Source organism: Xenopus laevis, chromosome 6S, assembly GCF_017654675.1.
Source record: "Xenopus laevis strain J_2021 chromosome 6S, Xenopus_laevis_v10.1, whole genome shotgun sequence".
Classification (NCBI taxonomy): domain Eukaryota; kingdom Metazoa; phylum Chordata; class Amphibia; order Anura; family Pipidae; genus Xenopus; species Xenopus laevis.
This window is the reverse complement of record NC_054382.1, coordinates 50,967,271-50,992,860: the sequence shown is the minus strand read 5'-3', so window position 1 is coordinate 50,992,860 and position 25,590 is coordinate 50,967,271. Positions and strand designations below refer to the sequence as shown.

Sequence of the window (25,590 nt, the reverse complement as noted above, 5' to 3'; positions counted from 1 at the left end):
CCAGCTGCCCCAAGTCATGTGACTTGTGCTCTGATAAACTTCAATCACTCTTTACTGCTGTACTGCAAGTTAAGCTGGCCATAGACGCAAAGATCCGATCTTACGAATCAACGTACGATCGGACTTTCCCATCTCCCGACCCTCCACTAACCATTCAGATCAAAGACCTTACCATTCCGATCAAATAAGTACAGATCACCCAATGTTCTGCCCCTGACAGCAATCGTACGATACTTATGTCTGACAACACTAGTGACAGTCTCCCTCTGAAAATCGTACGATTGGCAATACACGCAGAGATATTATCGGCAGGCGACAGAAATTTTCTAACCTGTCCGATCGACCAAACGACCGATCTCCGACGGATGAAAAATGTCGGGACTCTCCATCCACGATTCGTACGATCGGATCTTTGCGTCTATGGCCAGCTTTAGCTTGAGAAAGGGCCTAGTAGGCTCGAAACGTTGCCTTTTTGCATATGGGCTTAATAAAATAATTCTTTTTGAACACAACTGCAACCTGACTCAGTGTGCTACTGGCTTTCTTATGGCCAGCTTTAGAGTGATATCACCCCCCCCTTTTTCCCCCCAGCAGCCGAACAAAAGAACAATGGGAAGGTAACAGCTCCCTAACACAAGATAACAGCTGCCTGGTAGATCTAAGAACAGCATTCAATAGTAAAATCCAGGTTCCACTGAGACACATTCAGTTACATTGAAAAGGAAAAACAGCAGCCTGCCAGAAAGCATTTCTCTTCTTAAGTGCAGGCACAAGTCACATGACTTGGGGCAGCTGGGAAATTGACAAAATGTCTAGCCCCATGTCAGATTTCAAAATTGAATATAAAAAAATCTGTTTGCTCTTTTGAGAAATGGATTTCAGTGCAGAATTCTGCTGGAGTAGCACTATTAACTGATGTGTTTTGAAAAATTTTTTTTTTCCCCTGACAGTATCCCTTTAAGTTATTGATATCCAAATTACTGAAAAATCCCTTATCCTGAAAAGCCCAGGTACCAAGCATTCCTGATTATAGATCCTATGTCTGTATATGAAAATGCAGACTTCATAATCATTACAAAATAAAAATCTGTTTGCTCATTTGAGAAATGGATTTCAGTGCAGAATTCTGCTGGAGTAGCACTATTAACTGATGTGTTTTGAAAAAAAATTTTTTTCCCATGACAGTATCCCTTTAAGTTATTGATATCCAAATTACTGAAAAACCCCTATCCTGAAAAGCCCAGGTACCAAGCATTCCTGATTATAGATCCTATGTCTGTATATGAAAATGCAGACTTCATAATCATTACAAAATACTTTTAACATATTCATAAAAGCAATAAGCTCAGCCCAATAACTTGGGGGCCTCTGCCTTGAAATAATTAAAACTTCAAGGACTTTATAATTGTATTAGCTTGCCTCATGTATTATTTTATTTCTCTTGTTCATAGATGAGGTCTTATCGGAAAACTTCTTGGATTATAAGAATCGTGGTGTGAATGGGTCTCACAGAGGTCAGATTGTCTGGAAGATTGATGCCAGCTCTTACTTTGTAGAGAGTAAGTACATTTTCAGCTCATAATGATCATTTCTACATATATGTAATGTTCTGTGACTACTGTGAATCCTGGGCTGCAGCAATTTCTTGCCTCCTGAGTGAGGGGGTACCAGTGACATCACTGTAGCCCTGTGAATCAATTCCAAAACATACATTTCTAATATGACCTGTATAACCAGTTATAGGTATTTCTAAGCAAAGTTCCTTATTTTCTTACTATGTATAAGGTACTTGGGTGCCAGTGCTCACCATTATTCACTTAATAAAATACTTGGAGACCAGTGTCTTCTGCTTCTAACTATATAATATTCTTATATTACAAGATCCCCTTCCTTATAATGTACTAGACATGACATCTCTAATTGCTCTTACTAGAGATGTGCTTGGAATCCCATTCTGTTACTCTTTGGTCTCATTGTATAATGTAAAGTTTGCAGGGTATAAGGAACGACCAGGAGGCAGCTTAACTGCTCATAGTGTTTATTGTAGGCACAACATGTTTCAAACCTTTCGGTTCTTTGTCAGAACCGAAATGTTTGAAACATGTTGTGCCTACATTAAAGACTTTGAGCAGTTAAGCTGCCTCCTGGCCATTCCTTATACCCTGCAAACTCTATCTTCTATTGAATATCGTACCCCAGGCGGAGGTACAATAAGGAATTGGCACTAATCACCAGCTGTGTGTTCTCAAGTACTAGTCCAATCTGTGTATCATTTTATAATGTGCTTTGGGCGTTTTTACTGTATAATATGCTGAGGCTGCTAATATTTCTTTCTCATGGGTTTCAAATGCTCTTACTTGGGGATAACTTATTGCTCTCGCTATATAATGTGAATAGTATGGTCATTTTACCCTGTGCTCTCTATGAATAATGTCCCATGAAGCCATTATCTTTTGGTGTCATTGTTGCTCTCACTGTGCTTTGGATGCTCTTACTGTATAATATGCTGAGTCTGCTGATCTATCTTTATCACGAGTTTCAGATGCTCTTACTTAATGCATAATTTGCATTGTATGTTCATTTTCCCCACTGCTCTCTATAAATAAAGTGCCAGGAAACCAATATCTTTTGGTGTCATTATTATAATGGAGGTCATTTACTGTATGAAACTTGGCAAATTTGAACCTGGGTCGAAACCCATAGCAACCAGTCAAAATTTTTTTTCTACTGATCTACCTCACTAATTAGTTGCTCTAGATTGTTGCCCATGAGCATAGTTGCCCAGTTCTAATAAATGAGTGTGTCATATTATTGCGATGCCAGTACCCACTGCCACTTGGTATAATGTGCTGGTATTACTCTGCCATTACCACTAAGCCATTAGCTGAGTTCTTAGGTAAGTGTGAATTTATAATGAGGTTAGCAATGTACTGTGTATCCAGTGGTATCTAAAGGGTCAATGCCCGCCCCGCAGACAAACATTGGGGGGCCCCCTTCTCCTCAGAGGACTAATAAAGTACACTCTTGCTGGCAGAATTTTACTTCTCAAATGGACAACAAAAATAGAACAAGCAAAATGCCATGCTACACTGTTTGCTTCTGCCTTGTGTCTCCTTTGTCTGGCTGGAATTGTAAAAAAATTAAAAAAAGAATTAAAGATGGGCATGCATTCCACAATGAAGTGTGATCACTTCTGGCCCCCAGTGCTGACAGAGACCCTCAGGAACCAGCCCCCCCATCGCATTTCCGGCTCTGCAGAGACCTTATTAATAACACTGTGTGTATAAGTTATGAAATTGCTGCCAGATTACAGTAAGAACTGCATAAAAGTATCAGCAGAGTGTATGAATGTTGTTCTGCAGAATAGATCAGCTAGAATTGATATTTTTTTCTTTTTCCCTTTTTTTTTTTTAATCCTCTTGTTTTACCCAGATCATTTCCACTACTCAGAAGATTTGTGTTAACCAGTGCTAATCTTACTTTAATAGCTTAATTACCTTCCAACAGGATAACTGTACTGAGAACTTGGCCTTCTAGCACTTTAGCTTTGAAGTTTCAGGTTTCCTGTACCACCTTTCCAGATAATGTGGAACTATTAAGTACATAGTTGCACTCGGCACTACTTTTTCTGTCCCACTCCTCTTGTGAATCACATGCAGCGTTCCTATTGACAGGGAGGAACCCTGGAACTACCACCACATCGAAGGTTCCCACAGCAGCCTGCGTCAACCAATGCAGCAAAATGCCTTTCACATTGTTGCACTTGCTGCATGTAAATTGTTTTACATGTGGTTTCAGTTCCCTCAGACAACAAAGTGTCCTGTCTGCCATCATCCTTAGAGCAGTTGGACAGCACCCCATTAATAGTTCATCTATGTATGGTAATGGTGTCCAAGAGGTTGCCTTTCCCTTAGACAATATTATGCATTGCTTTTAATCAGTGTATAACTTGTAGAAATTAAAGAGAGTGCATACATCGTAAAGATTTATGTCAGAATGGCTATTTGTAAGTCCTACCGAGTGTGTGTTTTATAATTAGATTATCAGTGACCCAGATTTTCAGTGACTAAAACTTTCAGCTTCTTAATGTAAAATGAGGGTACACAGAAATATGCTCATGCTTATAATGAGGACAGGACTCATCTTTGTTGCCCGAGGACAAAACACAGAACAATTTCTGTTTTGGGAAACCAGGAGCCTATTTATAATTAATATGGGTGCTGTGAACGTTGATATAATTTGTTTTAACAACCTCATATTAGCTGTTCTGCTAAGTAAAACTTATGTAAAACATGATGCACACCAAGATTTTCAGGAGAAATCCGTTCCATTATAAGTGAGAAGTGCTTCTTGCAGAGACCAGGTTGTTTGTCTCATGAAGCATTTGTAGAAGTTTAACAATGCTACAGGTAAATGTCATCTTGCTCTTATTAAAGGAGACCTAAAGGTATAATTACTGGGGGGGGTGCAAAAATCTTAGACACTGTCAGTTATAGTCTCTTACATAATACCCCTAAATGGTGCTCCCGTTCACTAAAACTGCACCAACCTGGGGTTTTTCTGTAGAATCTCATTCGCAGCAATTTTCTTTTTTTTTCCTTTCTTCTTTTATTTTCTTCAGGTGCATGCGAAGTAGAGGGAAAGAGACTGCTATGTGGGCCTAAGTTCTGCTTTCACGCTACTACGCATGCCCCTGCCTAGAACTGAATGAAGAGAAGATGAAAAAAGCTGAAGAAGATGATGACAACAAGCTTCTACAGAAACACCTGGAGTTGGTGCAGTTTTTATGGAACAGAAGCACTGGTCCAGGGTAAGCGATTATAATTACTGAGGGGGTGCCTATCCCTTTGGCCCTCCCCCCCCCATGACTATATCTTTAGTTCTCCTTTAAATACAGAGAGCTCTTGGCAAAAAACACTGTAATCAAACTTCCATATGATAGGCATAGTGCTGTTTAGGTTTTTGGTGCTTTTAATGCCTTTAGCAACTAAAAACTAGGGAGCTGGGTGAACAGAGCAGGAAGCAGTCTCACGAGGGTCCTTTTGCATTTATTGAGCCACTAACCCATGAGAGCCATGAGAATCAAGAATTAATCTCTGGTATTGCTGGAATGCAACTCACATCCCTTATTATTTGTAGGACCATTCTGTGAGTTTTAGTCCAGCAACATTTTGATCGAACAATACTATTATGAAAAATTTATTCAGTTTAGCTATCCACATCTTTCTCTATGTATGTTGTGTGAAGAGAATACAGGTCTCATCTACTAAAGGAGCACAAAGTGCACACACTCTGCATTTTTTTCAAGCACATTTTCTTTCTAGATTACCACCAAAATGATGTATGGTTTTGCTCCTAGCTTAGCCCATATATCATATCTGAGGCCTGATTTCTTTTCAGTCTTCATGTAAGTAGCCTTGACTAGCTGGGTCATCACTTCATCAAGGCTCAATGTCACACTTTGTGAGCAAGCTTTTGTCTCTTCACTTCCAAGTAATTGGTTAATTTACTCTAGGATTGCTACCTGTTCAGTTTTGCCCTGTTTTCCAGCCTTATGAAATCCGAACAATAACCTGGCCAATAAATGAAAAAATATTTACATACAGGTATGGGACCTGTTATTTAGAATGTTCGGTATATGGGGTTTCCTGATAAGGGATCTTTCTGTCATTTGGATCTCCTTACCTACTAATAAATAATCAAAACATTAATTAAATCCAATCGGATGGTTTTGTCTCTTTCAAATTAGCATTGTTGTATTTCAGTGCTTTCAGGATAACTAATTTCTATATAATAGAAAAGGTAGGACTTACTTCTCAGGTACAATATAGATAGAGATAAGGTTGCTACCGTGTAGTTTTGGATGGGACATCCCTGTTTTTCAAGCCCATCTGCATCATTATTCCCGCTTCTGATATCATCGTTACCACACACAGCATCACTGCCCCACCCTCTTTGTTCGGGATTCACCACCAGCGAAAGTGGCAAACCTAATTTACTCCGATGACTGGGTAGAATGGGTAGAATACAAAGTTGTCCATACACAGGCCAAAAGTCGGCAGTGCCTGCCCAACCAACATCCCAACATGTTCACAAACAACTCCCCTGCGCTCAGACACCCCCCCCCACACACACTTCTCACAATCCTCACACCAACCTGCTTTCCCCCTATCGGCTCTTCCCCAAACAGCTCTGCTTCTTTGCTATCTCTTGATGCAGCCAGTGGGTGGAAGGCTGCCCTGCTGCTCCCATTGCTTTTTTAACTGTGGGCTGAAGAGCAGTGGGTGCAGTGGATTCTTGGCCTGCAGAGGAACACAGGCTGTGTTCCAATATTGTCTTGTCCTAGCCGAATACTAGGACGATGCAAATGAGTCTATTGAACACTATTAGTTGTAGATAGGGGGTGGTTTCTATAACTGGCAAATATTTGGGGGGTTCTATTCATGGTTTGTAAACCTTATTCTCCCTAAAATGCTTATAAATATTTCCACAATTTCACCAGTGGCCATTACAGTTCTTTTCCTATGTATACATCACAGATTTTTTGCAAATATGTGTGTCCCATTGTCTGTTTCAACCATTTGGTTTGTACCATAGGCTGAAAATATGCTATCCAAAGCAGGTAGTATGCTTACACCCTAAGTAGATTGAATTCATTAAAGGGGTGGTTCACCTTTATGTTAACTTTTAGTATGTTATAGAATGGCTACTTTTGCCTCTTCCCTGCTCTCAAATGGGGTCACTGACCCAATTTCTCAGAAATTACTCTCTACAGCGCAACTAAACAAACCCTTTAAACATATACTTTATTGTAACTTTCTACTTCAGTTTCATCCCAAACAGTTGCTGGTAGGGGAGACATCTGTAGTGACCCAGGCTTGGAAGGACTGGTCATCATTTGGAATGCAGTACAGTTGCTACCAAAATTCTGATTCACTCTCACATCATATCATATATTGATTAGTGCTACTCTCTGTTAATTGCTCTACACCTTCAAAGACTGTCACCTTTCCAGTCCATAATAAATACTTCTGCCAGGGTTATATACCTCAGCAATCTTCTTCTGCCACTCTCTGTACTGGCTTCTGCCACCAGAGCAGTTCACAACTCTGCTCAACCCAAGTTCTCATCAAACCATTTGTTATGCTCTTCGTCTGATCTACCACTCAACTCAATACCTTTTCACATACTTCTAATTTGTCTGTCATTGAACAGTTGCTTAAAAATGCATTTCTTTAGATAACTTTGCCCTCATGTAGCCTAACATGGCTTCAGTGTACACTATATGATACTACCACTTCTACATGCAATGTTCTAAATATACCACACCGATATGGGACTTAACCTCCAAATGCAAATGAACAATGCTAGATAACCAAGGCCATACGAAAATAGCTGTATTAAAAAGCAATATTTATTATCACCATGCCAAAATTACTAAAACCATTTAAAATAAGCAGCGCTGCTTGGGGGGTGGGGATCCCAATATCCCTATTATTTCTCACTGTTAAATACAATGCAATAAGGGAGCTGCGTGCACGCTGTTGATAGAAGCCACCAATTGTTTCAGTTGTAACAAACTTTTGATCAAGTGCACGGAGCATCAATCTGGATAAATCCGTGATTAAGTGTTCATGAGAAGAGAAAAGCGATGTATCATCGCAGCTGTGGTATAAGTCGCCAATAAGGTGCTTAATTCCGTGGCGAGAGAGATGGTTGATCCCATAAGGTTAGTGAGTAGTATGATATATAGCGGTATGTGGGGGCGGAGCCGGTGTGGGGTTAAATATTTGGTGCCCAGAATAGTTCAAGCTGTGTCATATGAACATTAGGTGCTAAAAAGATTGTCACTTATGTATATCCAATGGACATCAGAGTCACAGTGCCTTGCGATCGCTATGCAATCATGTTCATCCAACCACGCTGTAGCAGGCCGCTGTTCAAGAAAGAAAGTGTACTGACCGTAATGGATCACCTCCCACACCGAATACTCAACGCTCCGTGCTCACATCCAAATGTCACAACCGCTTATTCCACTGTTGCGCATCGTCCTCAAGAGAAAAGGGGAAGAGGGATTCCAATATTCCATACTACTCACTAACCTTATGGGATCAACCATCTCTCTCGCCACGGAATTAAGCACCTTATTGGCGACTTATACCAAAGCTGCGATGATACATCGCTTTTCTCTTCTCATGAACACTTAATCATGGATTTATTCAGATTGATGCTCCGTGCACTTGATCAAAAGTTTGTTACAACTGAAACAATTGGTGGCTTCTATCAACAGCGTGCACGCAGTCTCCCTTATTGCATTGTATTTAACAGTGAGAAATAATAGGGATATTGGGATCCCCACCCCCCAAGCAGCGCTGCTTATTTTAAATGGTTTTAGTAATTTTGGCATGGTGATAATAAATATTGCTTTTTAATACAACTATTTTCATATGGCCTTGGTTATCTAGCATTGTTCATTTGCATTTGGAGGTTAAGTCCCATATCGGTGTGGGTAAATATGGTAAATTAAAATAAATGTGGACACCTCCATTAATGCGGGCTATAAATTAGCCATTATTAATTGCATGCACCTTGCTGGGGTTAAATAGGTATATGGTTCTAAATAAATCCCCATACATTGTGGTATGTTTTATTTTGTATGGGCCTTCACTGGTAGTACAGTTTATGATCCACTAAGGATTTTGGTTTATATATTGTCCAATATAGGTTGTATTGCATTTCAATGAGCACCTTGTTAAATAGCTTACTGTATGTGGGAACCGAGAAATGAAGCTTATAAAATTCTGCAAGTGATTATTGCCTGTGCAGTAAATGTCATATAACTGGTATAGAACAATGTATGTCAGGCTAGTATGCCTATAAATTATGCCTGGCCACAATTTATTTCTGCCCCTGCTCTGAGAAAGTTCATTTGACATGCAGAAATATAAAATTATAATTTACAGGATAACTCAAGAAACATAATAGGACAAATAAAGTAAAGCAAACAGGACCACAATATTATAAAGCTGCCCATGGGTAGCACCGAGTCATATAATATTATTAAGAAACAAATTTGACATTGTAGTTCTAGTCGCAATCATGAACATAATGGTTGTATTGATTAACGCATTTGTCATCTGTTGTATGAGAGAAGCAGAATACTGTATTTAACATCTGAGGAGGTAGAAATTTTAGTTCAGTGGTACAACAGTCTTATTACTTAATTGCGACCTCCTGCTAATCTTTATTATTGTTTTTGCATCAGGAAGAATTGAAGAAGCTTTTTTAAAAACCCTGCTGAATTAAGTGCAAAATGTATGACTTGCATAAATACATAGCTGAATGATCTGCTATAGATTGGGGAATTGTTCTTGACAGAAACACCCAAATCGAAGTGGATGTTACATAATTCTTTTTCACATATAGATAAAATGTTTTCTTATAGTATAAAACATATAAAAGATTTATTAGTATGCTTCCTCAACCCAACATTTTTTCCTGCTGCAAACAACGTAACAATAGCCAGTGCCACTGGTGCTGTAACATAGGTGTAGTGTGCATCTGGTTACCAGGGGCAGCAAAAAGGGGCTGGAGACAAAACTGTCTCCAATAGCAATGACAGCACAAGAGAAATTTGTGGGAGATAAAAACTAACATTATATTAGGCAATGCCAAATGGCTAGAATGGAATAAAGATCACTGCAACTGAGCTCTGCGAAGCAGGGCTGGAACTAGGGGTAGGCAGAAGGGGCACCTGCCTAGGGTGCAAAGATGCGGGGGGGTGCTGTTCAAAAGTTTTCTGCCTACCCCTAATCCGGGTGGTTTGCTCCCCTCCTCCCCTCGCCTCACTCTTCCACTCCATCACTCTCCCCTCCCATGGTCATTCCCCCTACCTCCCTCCCCTGCCCTTCCCCGCCCTTCCCTTTCATTACTCTCCCCTTCCTTCCTGTCTCTTCTGTTAATAAACTTGATTTTGGAGATTTTGACAGGCCAATGCCTGAATGCTAGCACAATATATCTTCAATTATAAACCTTTTCCATTTTTTATGTAAAGCCAAAATTATTAATTTTTATAAAGGATTTTTTAAAATGTAACATTTAACACAATAGCTATAGAGAATCACACACACAAAAATGAAAAGAAGGTAACGGATAATGATTGCTCCTGCTGGTTAAAGCAAACTGTTTCTGCTTCAAGAGAAAAGCTTGAATGTCTAGTGCTGAGAAAAACACATTAATATTTAAAACTCTGTTGCATGCGTGCTCTCTGGTACTCTGGGGGAAGTCAGTGGATTTAAGACAAGAAGCCAAGAATATAAATTATGTAGCTTGCAATAACATATTTACAAATATTATTGTATAAAAGTCAGCAAGGAACAAAGGAATATAATCTATAGAATATAAAATGAAATATGAGGTACCGATACAGGATGCTTTACCCTGGCAGCCTTTATAAATGGACTGTGTTTTGCTACAACAGCGAATTAATCAGTCTCAGTTAATTTTCTGATTACTTTTCATTGTATATGACTTATAAGTTCCTGAACAGGTACTTGTACCTTGTGTTATATAACAGGGTACTGTGTTTCCTTTTTTAAGAACTAAGTAATAGACAACAAGGTTATATGCAATAATAAAGGTTTAGCCTCCTTAAGTGCCAGATATTTAGTAAGACACACATGCTTTTCAATATTGTCACTATGGAAGGAAAAAATCATGCAATTTTCCGATCCCTGTCTGAACGTAGCATTAGTGCTAGGAAATTGCTTAAACCACAGTTTCTTCCCTCCTCTCCAGAGCCTGCAAAACAGTGATCCCGTGCACAGGTAATGGGTGGGGGCGAGACTGACATACAATGCAAAGCTTGCAGACAATGACACATTAGAGATCTATGGATTGTAAGAAAGTTATTTTTGCCTCTACCTGCAGAAGATTTCTAACCATCTGGGAAATGCCTTCTGGGCATAGAGCCATTTGGGTGAGACAGGAAAAGAATGCTTCCTGGTAAATGTTGTGCTCCTGAATAGATGAATACTTCGCTTTATAAAATGGTATTTCCCATATTAGTTCTGTTACTCTTCCCATCTCCCAACCTTCTGCCCCTTTCTCTTCCAGTATTTTAGCATACAGCTTCTATAAGTGCTTTGAGAAACATAACTGTAGAGAATCTGGTATGGTTAGATCAATATTGCTAAATGCTCAATCCATTAGATATTGGCAGGGGATCACTGCAAAATACTTGCACAGTGATTTGTGCTGTGTGAATCATTATAATTCCTATCAGTAGTTGGGTGGTACCCTAAACCTATTGAGTCAAAAGGAAGTCAGTGGCAGCTCTTATTTTACATATGACCTAATCAGTGTTATTATTTAGGGGTTTATTATTTAGGACTACTGGGTTTCTTTTCCATGTCTGAATTTCAGACAACCTGAAATTCATTAAAACAGATCCACACAAACATGCATTATGTTCCAAATAAAATCATAATTTATTATTACATAAAATGCAGTAACCAACAGCAGAAAAATCCACAGAGCAAAAGTGTATAAAAAAAAATATAAAAACACCTATATATATATATATATATATATATATATATATATATATATATATATATATATATATATATATATATATATATACATACATACACGTGCATGACCTATTATCCAGAATACTTAGAACCTGAAGTTTTCCGGATTGAATCCATTGAGGATTAATTAAATCTCAGTTGGGATCAAGTACAAGGTACTGTTTTATACAGAGAAAAAGGAAATCAAATATTTAAAAAAATGGGAGATGGCCTTCTCATAATTCTGAGCTTTCTGGATAATGGGTTTCCAGATAACTGATCCAATACCTGTGCTTGTTAATTCAATATGCAAAGTATATGTCAAAATAAAGTAGGACTAGCTCCCACTTAACTGGTGTAGAGCACCAGTTACATTAGACTCTCAGCTGGGCCCTCGCAAACATGTATGGAGGAAGGGTGATGTGTTACACAACTTTACCTTTTCTCTGCACAAACAGGATGTCTGGATACCAGGAGTTCTTGAACCAATAATACAAATTTATATATCACTTAAAAATAAGTACTCGCAAAGTGCCAATAATTGAGTTGGGTGGCCACAGCAATATTTAACAGAAGAGCACTGACATCCCTGAGGAAAGACTTAGGATCCAACTGCAGCTCTATGTCATCCTTTACTGTACCTGGATCTCCTCCAGGGGTATCTCTAAGGAATTTGTTAACCTGACTCCTTATCTGCTCTACACTAACAGGCACTATACCTGGGTGAAATACCTTCAAGTGTACTATAACATGAGCTCACCAACCATTATCTACATATACATAGAAACCCCATTTTATGTTTTTCAGGGGACCAGAAAAAATTGTGTAAAATCCAGGAAAATGTAAAATCAGGGAAATGTATAATGCATAATATATAGGTGGGACCACAAAACAACAATGTAAAATGAGGGAAAACTTAAAATCAGGAGATGTAAAATGGGGGTTCTACTGTACTTCATTCACAGGTGAAGATGTTACCCAACTTCACTAAAGGTTCACCTCCCTTTGGGCTCACCTCCCTTTGGGCCTTCCTTTACTGTGGCCTTTCTGTCCCAGACTCTCCTCAGACCCCCACCTTCCTCAGCAGGCGGAAGCCAAAGAGGAGGAGACCTGGTTTTCCAGCCACCCACCCAGGCCATAAAGGAATAAATCCAGCCCAGGTTATAAGTAACATGAGTTTCTTTACAAAATAGAGGGAAAAGCCAACAGGGAAATCCCAAAACAGAGGGGGATTTCCCAAGCTAATAGCAAACTTAAACCTATGGTCCCTACATATTCATTGCTTTACTATTCAGGTATGTGATACTTTATCCAGAAAGCTCCAAATTTTGGAAATGCAGTCTCCATTAAAGTCAGATAATGCAAATAAAGTCAAATAATCCTTTTTCTCTGTTATAATAAACAGTACATTGTACTTGATCCAAACTGAGATATAGTTAATCCTTATTGGACATGGTTGGTTTTATTCAAAGTTTGCATGATTTTCTAGTAGACTTAACTAGACTCAGCTGAGCTGAACTAGACTTAAGTAGACTCAGCTGGGAACAGCCAGCATGAGAATGGAGAGGGGATGGGACTAGGGCATAGGAGGCAGAGAAGGTATGTGCCTGGTGCCCCCCCCCCCAGCTTGCGCCCTAGACATGTGCCTACTCTGCCTACCCCTAGTTCCGGCCCTGTCTGCTCCCCCTGTGATTGTTTGATTCAAAAGAGAATACCAAAATCCAACAAAGATTCAAGTACTGATGGTATTTACTACAGGCTACTAAAGGAACTTAGCTTTGTGGTTAACAGATATTTTTTTAACCTTTTGTGATATTTTGATGTCTAGCATTGTACCAAGACATTAGTGAATTGGTAATGGGATCCATTTTTCCCACTCACAGTTGGCGACTATAGGTCACTACTACAGAGAATTCAACATCTGTAGTAGAAAAGCTTTTAGAGTGTATATTAAGGGATAAGTGGAATAAATTTCAGGTCACAACTTTATGAGTATGGACCAGTATGGCTTTATGCACAGCAGATGATTGCACTTGTCTTTTAAATGAACCCAGTGTTCTTTTGATTTATATTTGCCATAAAAAACATGCTGTATTTGAAAATGTAAAATTGCGTTTCTCATCATGTATTGTTTATTAATATGTTTACTTATAGAACATTTTAAAATGTGAGCCCAGTGCATATCTGATCTATTTAGCATAAGAGCAGTTGCAAATAAATGACCTTGGCAAGACCAGACTGCAAGATCTGTGCTGATTCCTTTCTCTGCTATTTAACCTTAAATATAGTCTTTGCTGTCATGTAGACTAAAGGGATCTAATCAGATTTTCATATTACGGGGCAAATTTACTTATGGTCGAATATCGAGGGTTAATTAACCCTTGATATTCGACCTTCGAAGTTAAATCGTTCGACTTCAAATATCGATTATGAATATAAGAAATATCGATTAGGAAGCCTATGGGGACCTTCCCCATAGGCTAACATTGACTTCGGTAGCTTTTAGGTGGTGAACTAGGGGGTCGAAGTTTTTTCTTAAAGAGATAGTACTTCAACTATCGAATGGTCGAATAGTCGAATGATTTTTAGTTCAAATCGTTCGATTCGAAGTCGTGGTCGAAGTAGCCCAATTTAAAGTTTTTTTTCTTCTATTCCTTCACTCGAGCTAACTAAATGGGCCCCTACATGTCCACTTAAATTGTTGGTGGTTTTATCACTTTCCATGGTACTTGAAGCAACTCATATTGAAAATAAATTAACCTGAACATTATGGGGGTTATTTATTAAAGACCGAATGCCAAAAAAATTCAAGTTTATTTACTCTAAAATCCGATTTTTTAGTGAGAAAACAAAAACCGAATTTTTCTGAATTTATTAAGGTGGTTATTTATTAAAGTCCGAATGCCAAAAAAATTCAAGTTTATTTACTCTAAAATCTGATTTTTTTGTGAGAAAACAAAAATCGAATTTTTCATGATTTATTATACCGCAAGGATGGAAGAAGTCAGAATCTGAAAATCCGGCATCTCAGGCATGCCAAGGTTGTATATAAGTCAATGGGAGAAGTCCCAGGAGTTTTTGGTAGGAAAATCCCAAAAATTTGTACGATTTAATTTTTGGACGATTTTCTCCCAAACTGGATTTTTTCAGGAAAATGTATTGATAAATAACAGGAAATAACCCATGCAGATTTGGAGTATATTTCAGAAAATAATGGGATAAATATGGGTTTTGATAAATAGCCCCCTAAGAATCCACTGTGTTGGCACTCATACATCAGTGCTGTAGAGTGCTGTACAGTCCATGGCATCACAAAAGGTTAATCATTCGCCTTTCTAGTCTGCCTTTTCCATGTAAATTGATCCCTGGTTGTTAGCTATTTTTAGTCATTATCTTTCCATTCACGTTCTTTCCTATTCCTTGCCTATTGTGTCCATTAAATTACTGCTTAGGTCACTTAATCAACAGAAACCAACATTCAACAATATACTGTAAATACATAAAATAAAAATAGAAGATCGATTGTTGATTGTCATACAATAACAGTGTGTACAGATTAACTTGCCTTTTTAAGGTTTGAATGACATTGCAGCTATTTCATTGGGCATAGTTTGTGAGCTATAGAAGAGAAAGGATTGCATTAAATCTGTATCACATACATCAAATAAAAAAAATCCCATTGAATTGAAAGGACATTTTCACTTTAATGCATTGCTTTTCCCTGTTATTAACATTTGCTTTATTTCTTGCTCAGTCTTTTATTGATGAGAACCACATAGTGTTTCTTTTTATATGCTTTTACTGTGAAAGAGATTTTGACATCACTTTTCACTTAATAAGGCCACTAATTCAAATGCAAATAGTCTACCTGTGGAGGTAACGATTTCTCAGTATAGCATTTGAAAATAACCTATATCCAGCCATGCATGGCTCCAGATCAATGTAACCTGGGCACTTTTTAAGCTGTGTAAAATTTTTAGCATTCTTCATTATCCATAAAATTCAGGTTTTCCCTTTTCCCTTTAACATTTAAAATGCAAAGCTATTTAAAGGGCCATTACTTCAAAAATTAAAAGTGACGACATACAGGCTTGTGTAGGCGCAGAACGCAGGTTGAGACGCAACATGCTGCATTTTTCCTGCGTTCGGCGCCTACACGTGCCAGTGTGAGTACATCCCCATTGAAAAAAGCTAAATACGTCTATTCCTGCGCTCCCCTGCGGCTGAATGCAGAAAAACGGAACGCAGGGGAGTGCAGCTCGTCAGTAAGAGCCCTAATGTTAACTTTTAAAAGCTTTTCTAATAAATATTTTTTAAAGTAGTAGTGTTGTGCACCTTATGAAATTTGTATTAAGGGGATACAGAAGACCCCTATGCACATGCACCAAATTATAGCAAGTCAGATCCCGGGTGCTCCTCATTGTTATGGATAACAAGAAGTATATACACGGATATAGCTTCAAGTGACTTTATTCAAATTTACACAAAATCCCCCACATCTACATGTAAAACTGAAACGCATAGGGATTTTGTGAAAATTTGAATGAAGTCACTTCAAGCTACATCCGTGAGTGCTCCTAAACATGTATATCTATATATATATATATATATATATATATATATATATATATATAATTGGTTACTGTTAACAAAGGATTTGCTTATTGAACAAGAGTAGGAGCTGTGTTTCTTCAGTTTATTGAAGTGTATGTGTAAGAGACATGTTTCCGACAGCATGTTAATTAATCCAACAATTTCTCTTTTTCAGCTGAAACAAAAATCTGTTTCAAATACTACCATGGCGTGAGTGGGGCGTTACGTGCTACAACTCCCAGCATCACTGTGAAAAATCCAACTGCCCCTGTAAGTACAGCCATTAATAGGAATAACTTATGCCCACTGCCAGACAACATAAGGGGTGTCAACAAGCTAGCAAATTAATTATTGCTTTATTATACTTTAATACAACAGTGTATAGATTAAATTGGTAAATTGCTAATCTGATCCATTATTCCTCCTTTTGGAGGATATATTAAGGGATGAGTGGAATACATTTTAGGTCACAACAGAATTTGTGGGCAAGGCTATGGGGGTTGCCACCTGGCTGATAAAAATGATGCTTGATGCCAATGTTATTAATAGGAAAAAATGGCCAGAATATAGGAAGGCCGATATTTTTTTCCAGAAAAGGTGGCAACCCTAGTCCCCAGAGACACCACTGAGCATATATGTAAAGGCCTCTTTGCAAACTGAATGCTCCCTGCGCAGTGATGACTCAAATGGGTTTGATGTTAAAAATTCCCTTTTAAAATAACTAAAATCACTTCATTAGTGACAGAAGGCCATGTCGAAATGTTCTAAAGAGGGTTAGTCCCAAACACATGGGAGAATTGTTCCTGGATATATGTATATGAGCAGTGGAACTGAATAAAGTCTTGATTCTTGAATATGAATAAAAGACTAAGCCTGAATGTATTACTGGACTCACTTCCTAAACCTCATGTTGGTTTCAAGGCTTTTTAATCCCAAATTGCTCATTTTTATTGATGCCTTATGGTTTCAGTCAAGCACATTTTGCATAATTGGCATGACTCCATCTACTGCAGCTAACATTGTTTGGCCAAGGGATAATATGCCAAGGGAAAGCTGTCTCAGCTGGTCCTGTACTCAAAAAGATTATTATTTGCAAAGTAAAGCCATTTTGTTTCCATTGATCCCTTTTGTATTCGTTACCCAGAAGGACATACAGTATAGCTCCTGCTTTCTTGTTAAGCCATGTCAGAGACATTTAACACTTTAAAAGCCTACCTAATTATACAAAGGCTTTGTTAGTGCTAATGTATGTTCTGTAATTGTAGATGGTATTTCAAAAAGAGGTATGTTTGTTTATTTGCACTGAAATGCATTATGACTTTATCAAGTGGACATGGAAAGTAAAATGTGGTTCTGTAAATTACACAAGTTCAGATTTCTTGCCCCCCTAGGCCGAACTGCTTTGCGGCTCCCGTCTGTTGCATTTAAACTGCATAAAAAAATCTCCTTATATGTGATCCAACATCGGCAGAGAAACAGTGTTTTTGCCGGACAGTATACATAGTGACGTTACTATTTCTCTGCCTATGTCGGATCAGATTAGGACATTTTTATGAGATTTAATAAATCACAGGTGTGGCAGCTATACGGGGGAGCAATTATGAAATTAGTACCCTATACACACACTGTCACATAGTGCAATGTGCAGCCTGCTTGCTACCCCTAACATCCCTAGGCCTGAGCCTGTGTGGTCTTTCCTGAAAGTACAAGAAAATCTTTAACAGAATTTAAATGTACACAGCAAAATGCATCATGAATCATGAATTTTGCATCAGCTGTGTTTATTTTGAGTTACAGTCATTTAAAAACTCTTTGGTGGAGTGATTCCCAATATCATGCCAATATCATGCCCTGGAGTTGATGATAAAATAAAAGACATAAGGGCAGTGGGTTGTAAGTGAATGAGCACAAACTTAATTCTGTGAACTTTTTTTTGTAAAGACAAAGATATTACATTTGTTTAAAGAATCAGTTCTGTGGTGATGGATGGTCGAAATGCATGACCAAACAAGCAGATCATACGATTAAACTTTCAGTACATAAGCGGTCAAAGCAAAATAACTAATATAATAATAATATATTGTAAAAATATCAGAACAGCAATAGCATCTTTGGAGGCACGACTCTTTACTGCTAAAGGGCTGTGGTTGCCTTGGGCTGGTACAGAAGCCCAAAACATAATGTATGACATGTTTGCCCTACTTTTGGTTAAGCTTTAGTTCTCCTTTAAGGCTTGTGCAAGAATGGGTGCAGTTTATATTGTTTTTTTCTGTTCAGTCCCTCTCATATTTATCTTTTATTCTGAAGAACTTTATAAATTCTTCAAGAGATGAGGAAGATGTGGGGGTTCTCTAGGGAACTATCTAGACCCTTGTGTCAGATTTCTGATGCTGAAACATTATTTTTGTTACCTTTATCAAGGTAGTGTGTCAGCTTCAGCAACAATTGGAGGGCACATGCTGGACACAGGCCAAATAAGAGTTTAGAAAGTAGTTAATATGCTGAAAAATTCCTGTAAGGAGGTTGAATATTTCAGTGTCATTTTAAATTCCAATCTGGAAACACTTTCCAGAATGCCTTGACTTTGGAAATCAAGAGGAGAATGACCAGGAGACCAAAAATACTGTAAAAATGTATGACAAACCATTAGCAGTATCTTTAGAATTATTAATTTCATACCATACCTTTTAAAATCCCTTTTAAAATCAACACAATTGCTGTTGATCTGTTTGTGCCACTTTAATTGACCCCATTTTGGGGCCATTATAAGAATTATAATATATTCCTGCTGCACATTGTCTGGTGTTTCATGTGTGGGGGTATATGGGTGTACGTGGAGATTAAAAAAGTTCAGATGAGATCATGTTGCTACAATCACCACACATGATCGTCGTGCTTCGGAAATGAACAGTGTCACAGACACAGTTGCCTATGGATATGTTAGGCAGCTGTCAAAAGAATTACTGAAGCTGCTGAGCTTCACAATAATTTTTACAGGCAGGTTGCTATTCATCTCTCAGAGAAACCACCAGTTTTTTTCCAGCTCCATTTGCACTTCCAAATAATACACGGAAAGTCAAGTGAATTAGAAGACAATACTACGGGAGAACCTAAAGCTAGTCATTGTCACAAAACATAAAACCACCTGAGCTCTCAGACTTGCTTTCACTTTATTGAACATTCATTGTTGTAAGATGAAAAAGAACATAGGTTCGAGCATAAAAGCAACATAGATCTAATTAATTCCACAATCCAACATTTCATTATGATTTCTCAGAATTGAAGATTGTGCCTGCAGCATTTTAGTCTTATTAGCATGTAAAAAATGCTGTCCAATCGGTCTTCTTCTGTATTTGTTTTTTATATTCATACAGTTGCAAAATATTTCCCAAACAAGAGTACACTGCACTAGTTTGATTCTTTTCATAAATATTTACAAGCAATAATTTGCTGAAGTAGACTAGGGACTGAAATAACCTCAAAGCAAATGTGTGGCTCTTTTATCATCTATTTCTATCATCTATTTTCCTTTAGTTTCTCTAGAACAGCAATTTTTAAATTGCTGTAAAAGATAACAACGTATAAGGGGTACTTAAAGGGGTGGTTCACCTTTGAAATAACTTTTAGTATGATGTAGAGAGTGATATTCTGAAACAATTTGCAATTGGTTTTCATTTTTTATTATAAGTGGTTTTTGAGTTATTTAGCTTTTTATTCAGCAGCTCTTCAGATTGCAATTTCAACATCGTGGTTGCTAGGGTTCAAGTTACCCTAGCAACCATGCACTGATTTGAATTAGAGACAGGAATATGAATAGGAGTGGGCCTGAATAGAAAGATGAGTAATAAAAATTAGGAAGAACAATACATTTGTAGCCTTACAGAGCCTTTTTAGAAGGCCCATTTGAAAGCTGCAAAGAGTCAGAAGGAAAAGGCAAATAATTATAAAACTATAAAAAATATATAATCAAAACCAATTGAAGAGTTGCTTAGAATCGGCCATTCTATAACATACTAAAAATTACCTTAAAGGTGAACCACCACTTTAAGGAGTTGTATCAGCATGAACATCATTATGTTAAGTTTTTTAAGATTTACTAAAATGTTGCGTAATCTTTGTATGCCTAAAAATGTATGGGTCACTTTTATGTGTCAATAGCTCTGCAACTTGCAGTTCAACACCAGCTTTAGCTACTGGGCAAAAGAAGAAAGAAAGCTTCCTATCACCTTCTGCAGCCCCTCCCATAGATTGCCTAAAAATGTATGGGTCACATTATAGTGCTGCAACTTAAGGAACTAGGCAAAAGAAGAGAGAAAGCACTTCCTATCACCTTCTCCAGCAATAGATTTCTTCACCCACAAGCTGCTTAACCTTGGGTCCCCAGATGTTTAGGAACCCAGAATGCCTTAATGTTTAATTTTTAAAGGGATACTGTCATGGGAAAAAAAAAATCTAAATGAATCAGTTAATAGTGCTGCTCCAGTGGAATTCTGCACTGAAATCCATTTCTCAAAAGAGCAAACAGATTTTTTTATATTCAATTTTGAAATCTGACATGGGGCTAGACATATTGTCAATTTCCCAGCTGCCCCAAGTCATGTGACTTGTGCTCTGATAAACTTCAATCACTCTTTACTGCTGTACTGCAAGTTGGAGTGATATCACCCCCCTCCCTCCCCCCCCCCAGCAGCCAAACAACAGAACAATGGGAATGTAACAAGATAACAGCTGCCTGGTAGATCTAAGCACTCAATAGTAAAAACCCATGTCTCACTGAGACACATTCAGTTACATTGAGAAGGAAAAACAGCAGCCTGCCAGAAAGCATTTCTCTCCTAAAGTGCAGACACAAGTCACATGACCAGGGGCGAAGTAAAACTTGACTTTTTAGAGATTTATTATGCTGTGAAGCTACTTAAAATTCAAATCCTAAAATATTCCAGCTAAAACCTGTCGATAGAAGTCAATAGCAGATGGTCCCTTTAACAATTGGAACATATTTTTACATTCAGGATTCTCTATAGTTTTGTGCTGCTTGTGCTGGTTTTCCTTCGATAATTCAATACATTTCAGTTTTCTAAGTGACAATTAGTAAAATTTGCATGAGCTTTTTGTCGAAGCAATTGTTTTAAAGAAGTTTTATTGGTAAGGGGATTCAGGTTTGGAGTTTGGTTGAATTTTTTTTAAGAAAAAGTAGAGTTTTAGTAAATAACCCCCTAAAAGTGAAAGGTGAATTACCCCTTTAATTAAGCAACTATTTTTATAGTTCCAGTGGCTTAACAGGTACATTGTATGTAAACAATTACTTTTTTTATTATCAAATAAGGATAAATGAATATTGGGCAGAAGACTAAATTCCAGGATTTGGCAGGATAATTGAAAGGGGCCTAAACAGATATAAAAAAAACACAATACAGACTCATACAGACCCTGGAGTCAACAGATCTGTTAAAAAGCATTTATTACAATGGGAATTAATAATATTTGTCTGGCATGGTATAATGAATTGCCTCAGGGGAAAAAAAGCAGGAATTTCCTCTCTAGAGGCATCATACTACATTTTGTTGACATGCAATTGGATGGACATCTATGCACATGACACTTGGTATACTTTGGCCCCAGAAATGTACATTTTATCTTATTTGGTCAAAATCCAGCAGATAACTATGACACTTAGCTGTATGATTATAAGCACTAAGAATGCATCTTTTCCTTTCAGATCTTTAAAAACATCAACAACGAAGAAACAACACAGGGGCAAGGAAGTCGTAGACTCATAAGTTTTACCTTGTCAGGTGAATAGTTTATATTTTAATCAACTGTGAAATCATTCCGAAATTAAAAGAAAGCATTTTTTTTAATTATGTACTAAACCCAATAATAATATATTTTTCCTAGTGCAAGCAAATGCAATTCTATCAACTTATAATACGTTTATTATTTTAGTTATATAGAAATGTAATAGCTTAATTGTATCTGTGAATGATTTCCAATTTTGGTTTTGCACCACTGAAACTATTGCAGCCATGTAGCAATTGCCAGATTTCGCCTTTCCTAGAATTCATGTCCCACAATGCACTGCACAATTTTATGACACCAATTTCCAGGTCTGTAAAACCTTATTCAATATAGTTCAATGAATAGAACTTGTGCGAGATATACTTTTTGCCTGTTTTTTTAATAAGAAAAATCAATGGTTTGGAAAAATCTTGGTGCAAGTTAAGGTGGCCATACACGGATAGATCCACTCGTTTGGCGATGTCGCCAAACGAGCGGATCTCCCTCCGATATGCCCACCTTGAGGTGGGCAATATCGGGCTGATCCGATCGTGGGCCCTAGGGCCCAACGATCGGATCCTAGCGTTCACCAAACAGATGCGGCCGCGATCCGACGGGATTTTTAATCCCATCCGATCGAGATCTGGCCGACTTTCGGCCAGATCTCGATCGGGGAAGCCCGTCGGGGGCCCCCATACACGGGCCAATAAGCTGCCGACACGGTCTGTCGGCAGCTTTTATCGGCCCGTGTATGGCCACCTTTAGATAATTAGATTTCCAGTAAACAGATAACCCCCTGCACAATGGACTCCTGTTTATCAGTGTACTGGTAATCTAATAATCTACCTTGCAAAGGCCAAATGTGGAGTAGCTTTAGTTCACCTGTTTGCCATGTTTAATTTTTGTCCGATATTCGGAGCATGTATGGTGGGAAAAGAGACGACCGATATCTGCGGAAAACTTGAATATCTGTCGGCTCGTTGATCGGGCTGGATGGAAAATTTTGATCAGGTGCCTTTGAAGGCACACAAACATCGGTCATTGTTAGTGCTGAATTGTCAGATACAGGTAGAATTCTATTGTTTCTGCCTGTATATCTACCTGTATATCTGACGATTCAGCTCTATACGTGTGTATTGAAACGAACAATCTTTCTTAGAAAGATCTTTTCCAAGAAAGATCGTAATTGTTACGTCTATGGCCACCTAGGTTCAGCGCAAGTTCTATTCATTGGGCTCATGCTGAACAAGGGAGTGCACTGCCCCTTTAATCAACGAATGGCGAATGCATTTTGGCTGGAGAGAAACTGAATGCATTGTTTGTATTGTACATGTCAGAACCAGAAGTGCAAGGAATAGGAAAGGACTACAGGTTTTGTTTTTTTTAGAAATTAAAATAATTGAACATTTGTAGTTTTTATATATTGATAAGTTGCTTAGAATTAATTTTGTTTTCATTCTATATTTTTGGTTTAATTACAACAACAAAATGTAATTCCTAATTTAAATTAAAGGTGGCTTCAAACTTCCAGAATTAAATATACTTGTTAGTGAAATACTTTGTATCAAATCCTTTAATTGTTGGCTCTCTGTCTGTAAAAAGGAAAGGATTAGAAGTGATAGGAAGATCAATACATGGAGAAGGAATATATCACAGAAGGAGGCATTTCATTATGAAACAGGAGATATACTGTATTCCATCACTAGATATACATGAGCACGTTATTTTCTAATATCAGAACCAATTAAGTTCAGTGTATTAACCCATAGAAATCAATCACGCATTTACTTTCTTCATTCAAAGTAAGCTAGACCAATCACAGCTAATTGCTTATTGGTTGCTATGGGTTACTGTATTGGGCACCTGAGTCACTATACAGTATGTGCTCTACTGAGCTGCAAATCCCACAGGCTTCATTCTTGTCTAGCCATAAAATAGCAAGTGCAAATAATCGAGCATGGTTTTTATTTTGACTGATTTAAAGCCAATAATTACCAAATCCCATATGAATTTCGGTGACTCTTGACAGACTTTTTTTCAAAGTAGTCCAAATAAACTAAAAATTAAATTGTAGATTGGTACATATCTATTAACTGCACCTTGATACCAGTGAGTTTTATGGTTTACCTTGAAAACCTGCACATCATATTCACATTTCAGAAAACCAATGTATTTATCTCAACTGCAATTTTCTAGCATACCACATGTCAAATCTCATGTACAGTAACGTGAATTTGGTTCTAGATTTCCAAGCTCTGGGTTTAAAGAAAGGAATGTTCTTCAATCCAGACCCTTACCTGAAGATCTCAATCCAGCCTGGAAAGCATAGCATATTCCCAGCCTTGCCTCACCATGGACAGGAGAAGAGATCAAAGATTGTATGCAACAACGTTAATCCTGTCTGGAAAAGAGAGGTAAATCCTTCACCAGAGCTGAGCGAAACATATGCAGAGAGAAGCACTTCTTTACTGTTTTGCCTAGATAAAAAATAAAAATAGTAAAATAGATAAAATGCAGCAACACCTGTGAGCTTTTCATGAGGTTTTCCATAACATGAGGCTTATTTAGTAGAGTTTAGTTTTAGTGGTTTAAAGGTTTTTTAAACCACAACTGAACTCACAAACTCTAAAACCATGATTGTCAATGAATGATCCGAAGAAAATTACAAATACCTCGAAAATTTCAAAAAAAGTTTAGTTTTTTTCGGAAAATTTACAGCATAAAAAAAATCCAAAAACCTCTAAAATTATGATTTATTTAAATATGGCCCAATGGAATCAGCGCACCTCCCATTTGCCTTAACAAGTTTTTGTGGTTTTTACACTTAATAAATCTTGAATTTTTAGTAAATGTGTACACTTGGAGGCACATATACTGTAGGTCGAATTTCAAATTCATGTGAGTTTTTTAAAACTCTATTAAATTCTAATATACTCAAAATTCGACTGAGGGGTTATTTATCAAAAAAAAATCGAATATCTAAAACTCTAATCTTGATTCGAGTTTTTTCTCCAAAAAGAACTCAAATGTCAGGATTGGTCCCTGAACGTCATTGACTTATACATGAACTCGGCAGGTTTAAGGGTGGCAAATAGTCGAATTTGAGTTCTTAAAGGGCCAGAGTATGATAAATCTTGAAATTCGAATTAAAACTTAAATCAAGTTTGGATAATTCACAATTTGAATTTGAGAGTTTTTACCATAAAAAAATTTGAAAATTAAAATTAAAATTTTCAATTCGACCCATAATAAATCTACCCCCTTGGTGTACTAATAAAATTCATTTTTTAGTGGGTTATTTATGAAAGTCCAATTTTTTTCTGGTCTGAGTTTTAAAGTGGATAACACAATTATTTTTGTCGAAAAAAAAGCTCTATTTATTTAGGATTTATTAAACACTGATGCTGCTAAAATTCTGATTAAAAAAGTACTTCATTTCAAACCTGCACTGGTCATGTAGAAGTCAATGGCGATGTCATTTTAAAAATGGAAGATATCATGAGCTGCACTGGGTTTTATACAATAATCTGATTAATTTGTGGTTTTCGGGCAATCTGAGTTTCCGGGTGTAAAATCAAGAGAAAATCATTAGGATTCAGGGTTTTTTTCAAGTCTTTTCCTGCACCAGATTTTTCTCGAGTTAATT

General features: G+C 37.5%; 1 protein-coding gene across 2 annotated transcripts in view; it reads left to right on the top strand.

Annotated features, from left to right (window-relative positions):
• hecw1.S (HECT, C2 and WW domain containing E3 ubiquitin protein ligase 1 S homeolog) overlaps nucleotides 1-25,590 on the top strand; it is a 168,804-nt gene that overhangs the window by 84,056 nt on the left and 59,158 nt on the right. For both annotated transcript variants that reach the window (XM_018269351.2, XM_041567575.1), the window contains 4 exons: nucleotides 1,452-1,559; nucleotides 16,342-16,436; nucleotides 21,886-21,961; nucleotides 24,189-24,358. In XM_018269351.2, the coding sequence (XP_018124840.1) occupies nucleotides 1,452-1,559; nucleotides 16,342-16,436; nucleotides 21,886-21,961; nucleotides 24,189-24,358 (449 nt within the window). The remainder of the gene's footprint in view (nucleotides 1-1,451; nucleotides 1,560-16,341; nucleotides 16,437-21,885; nucleotides 21,962-24,188; nucleotides 24,359-25,590) is intronic.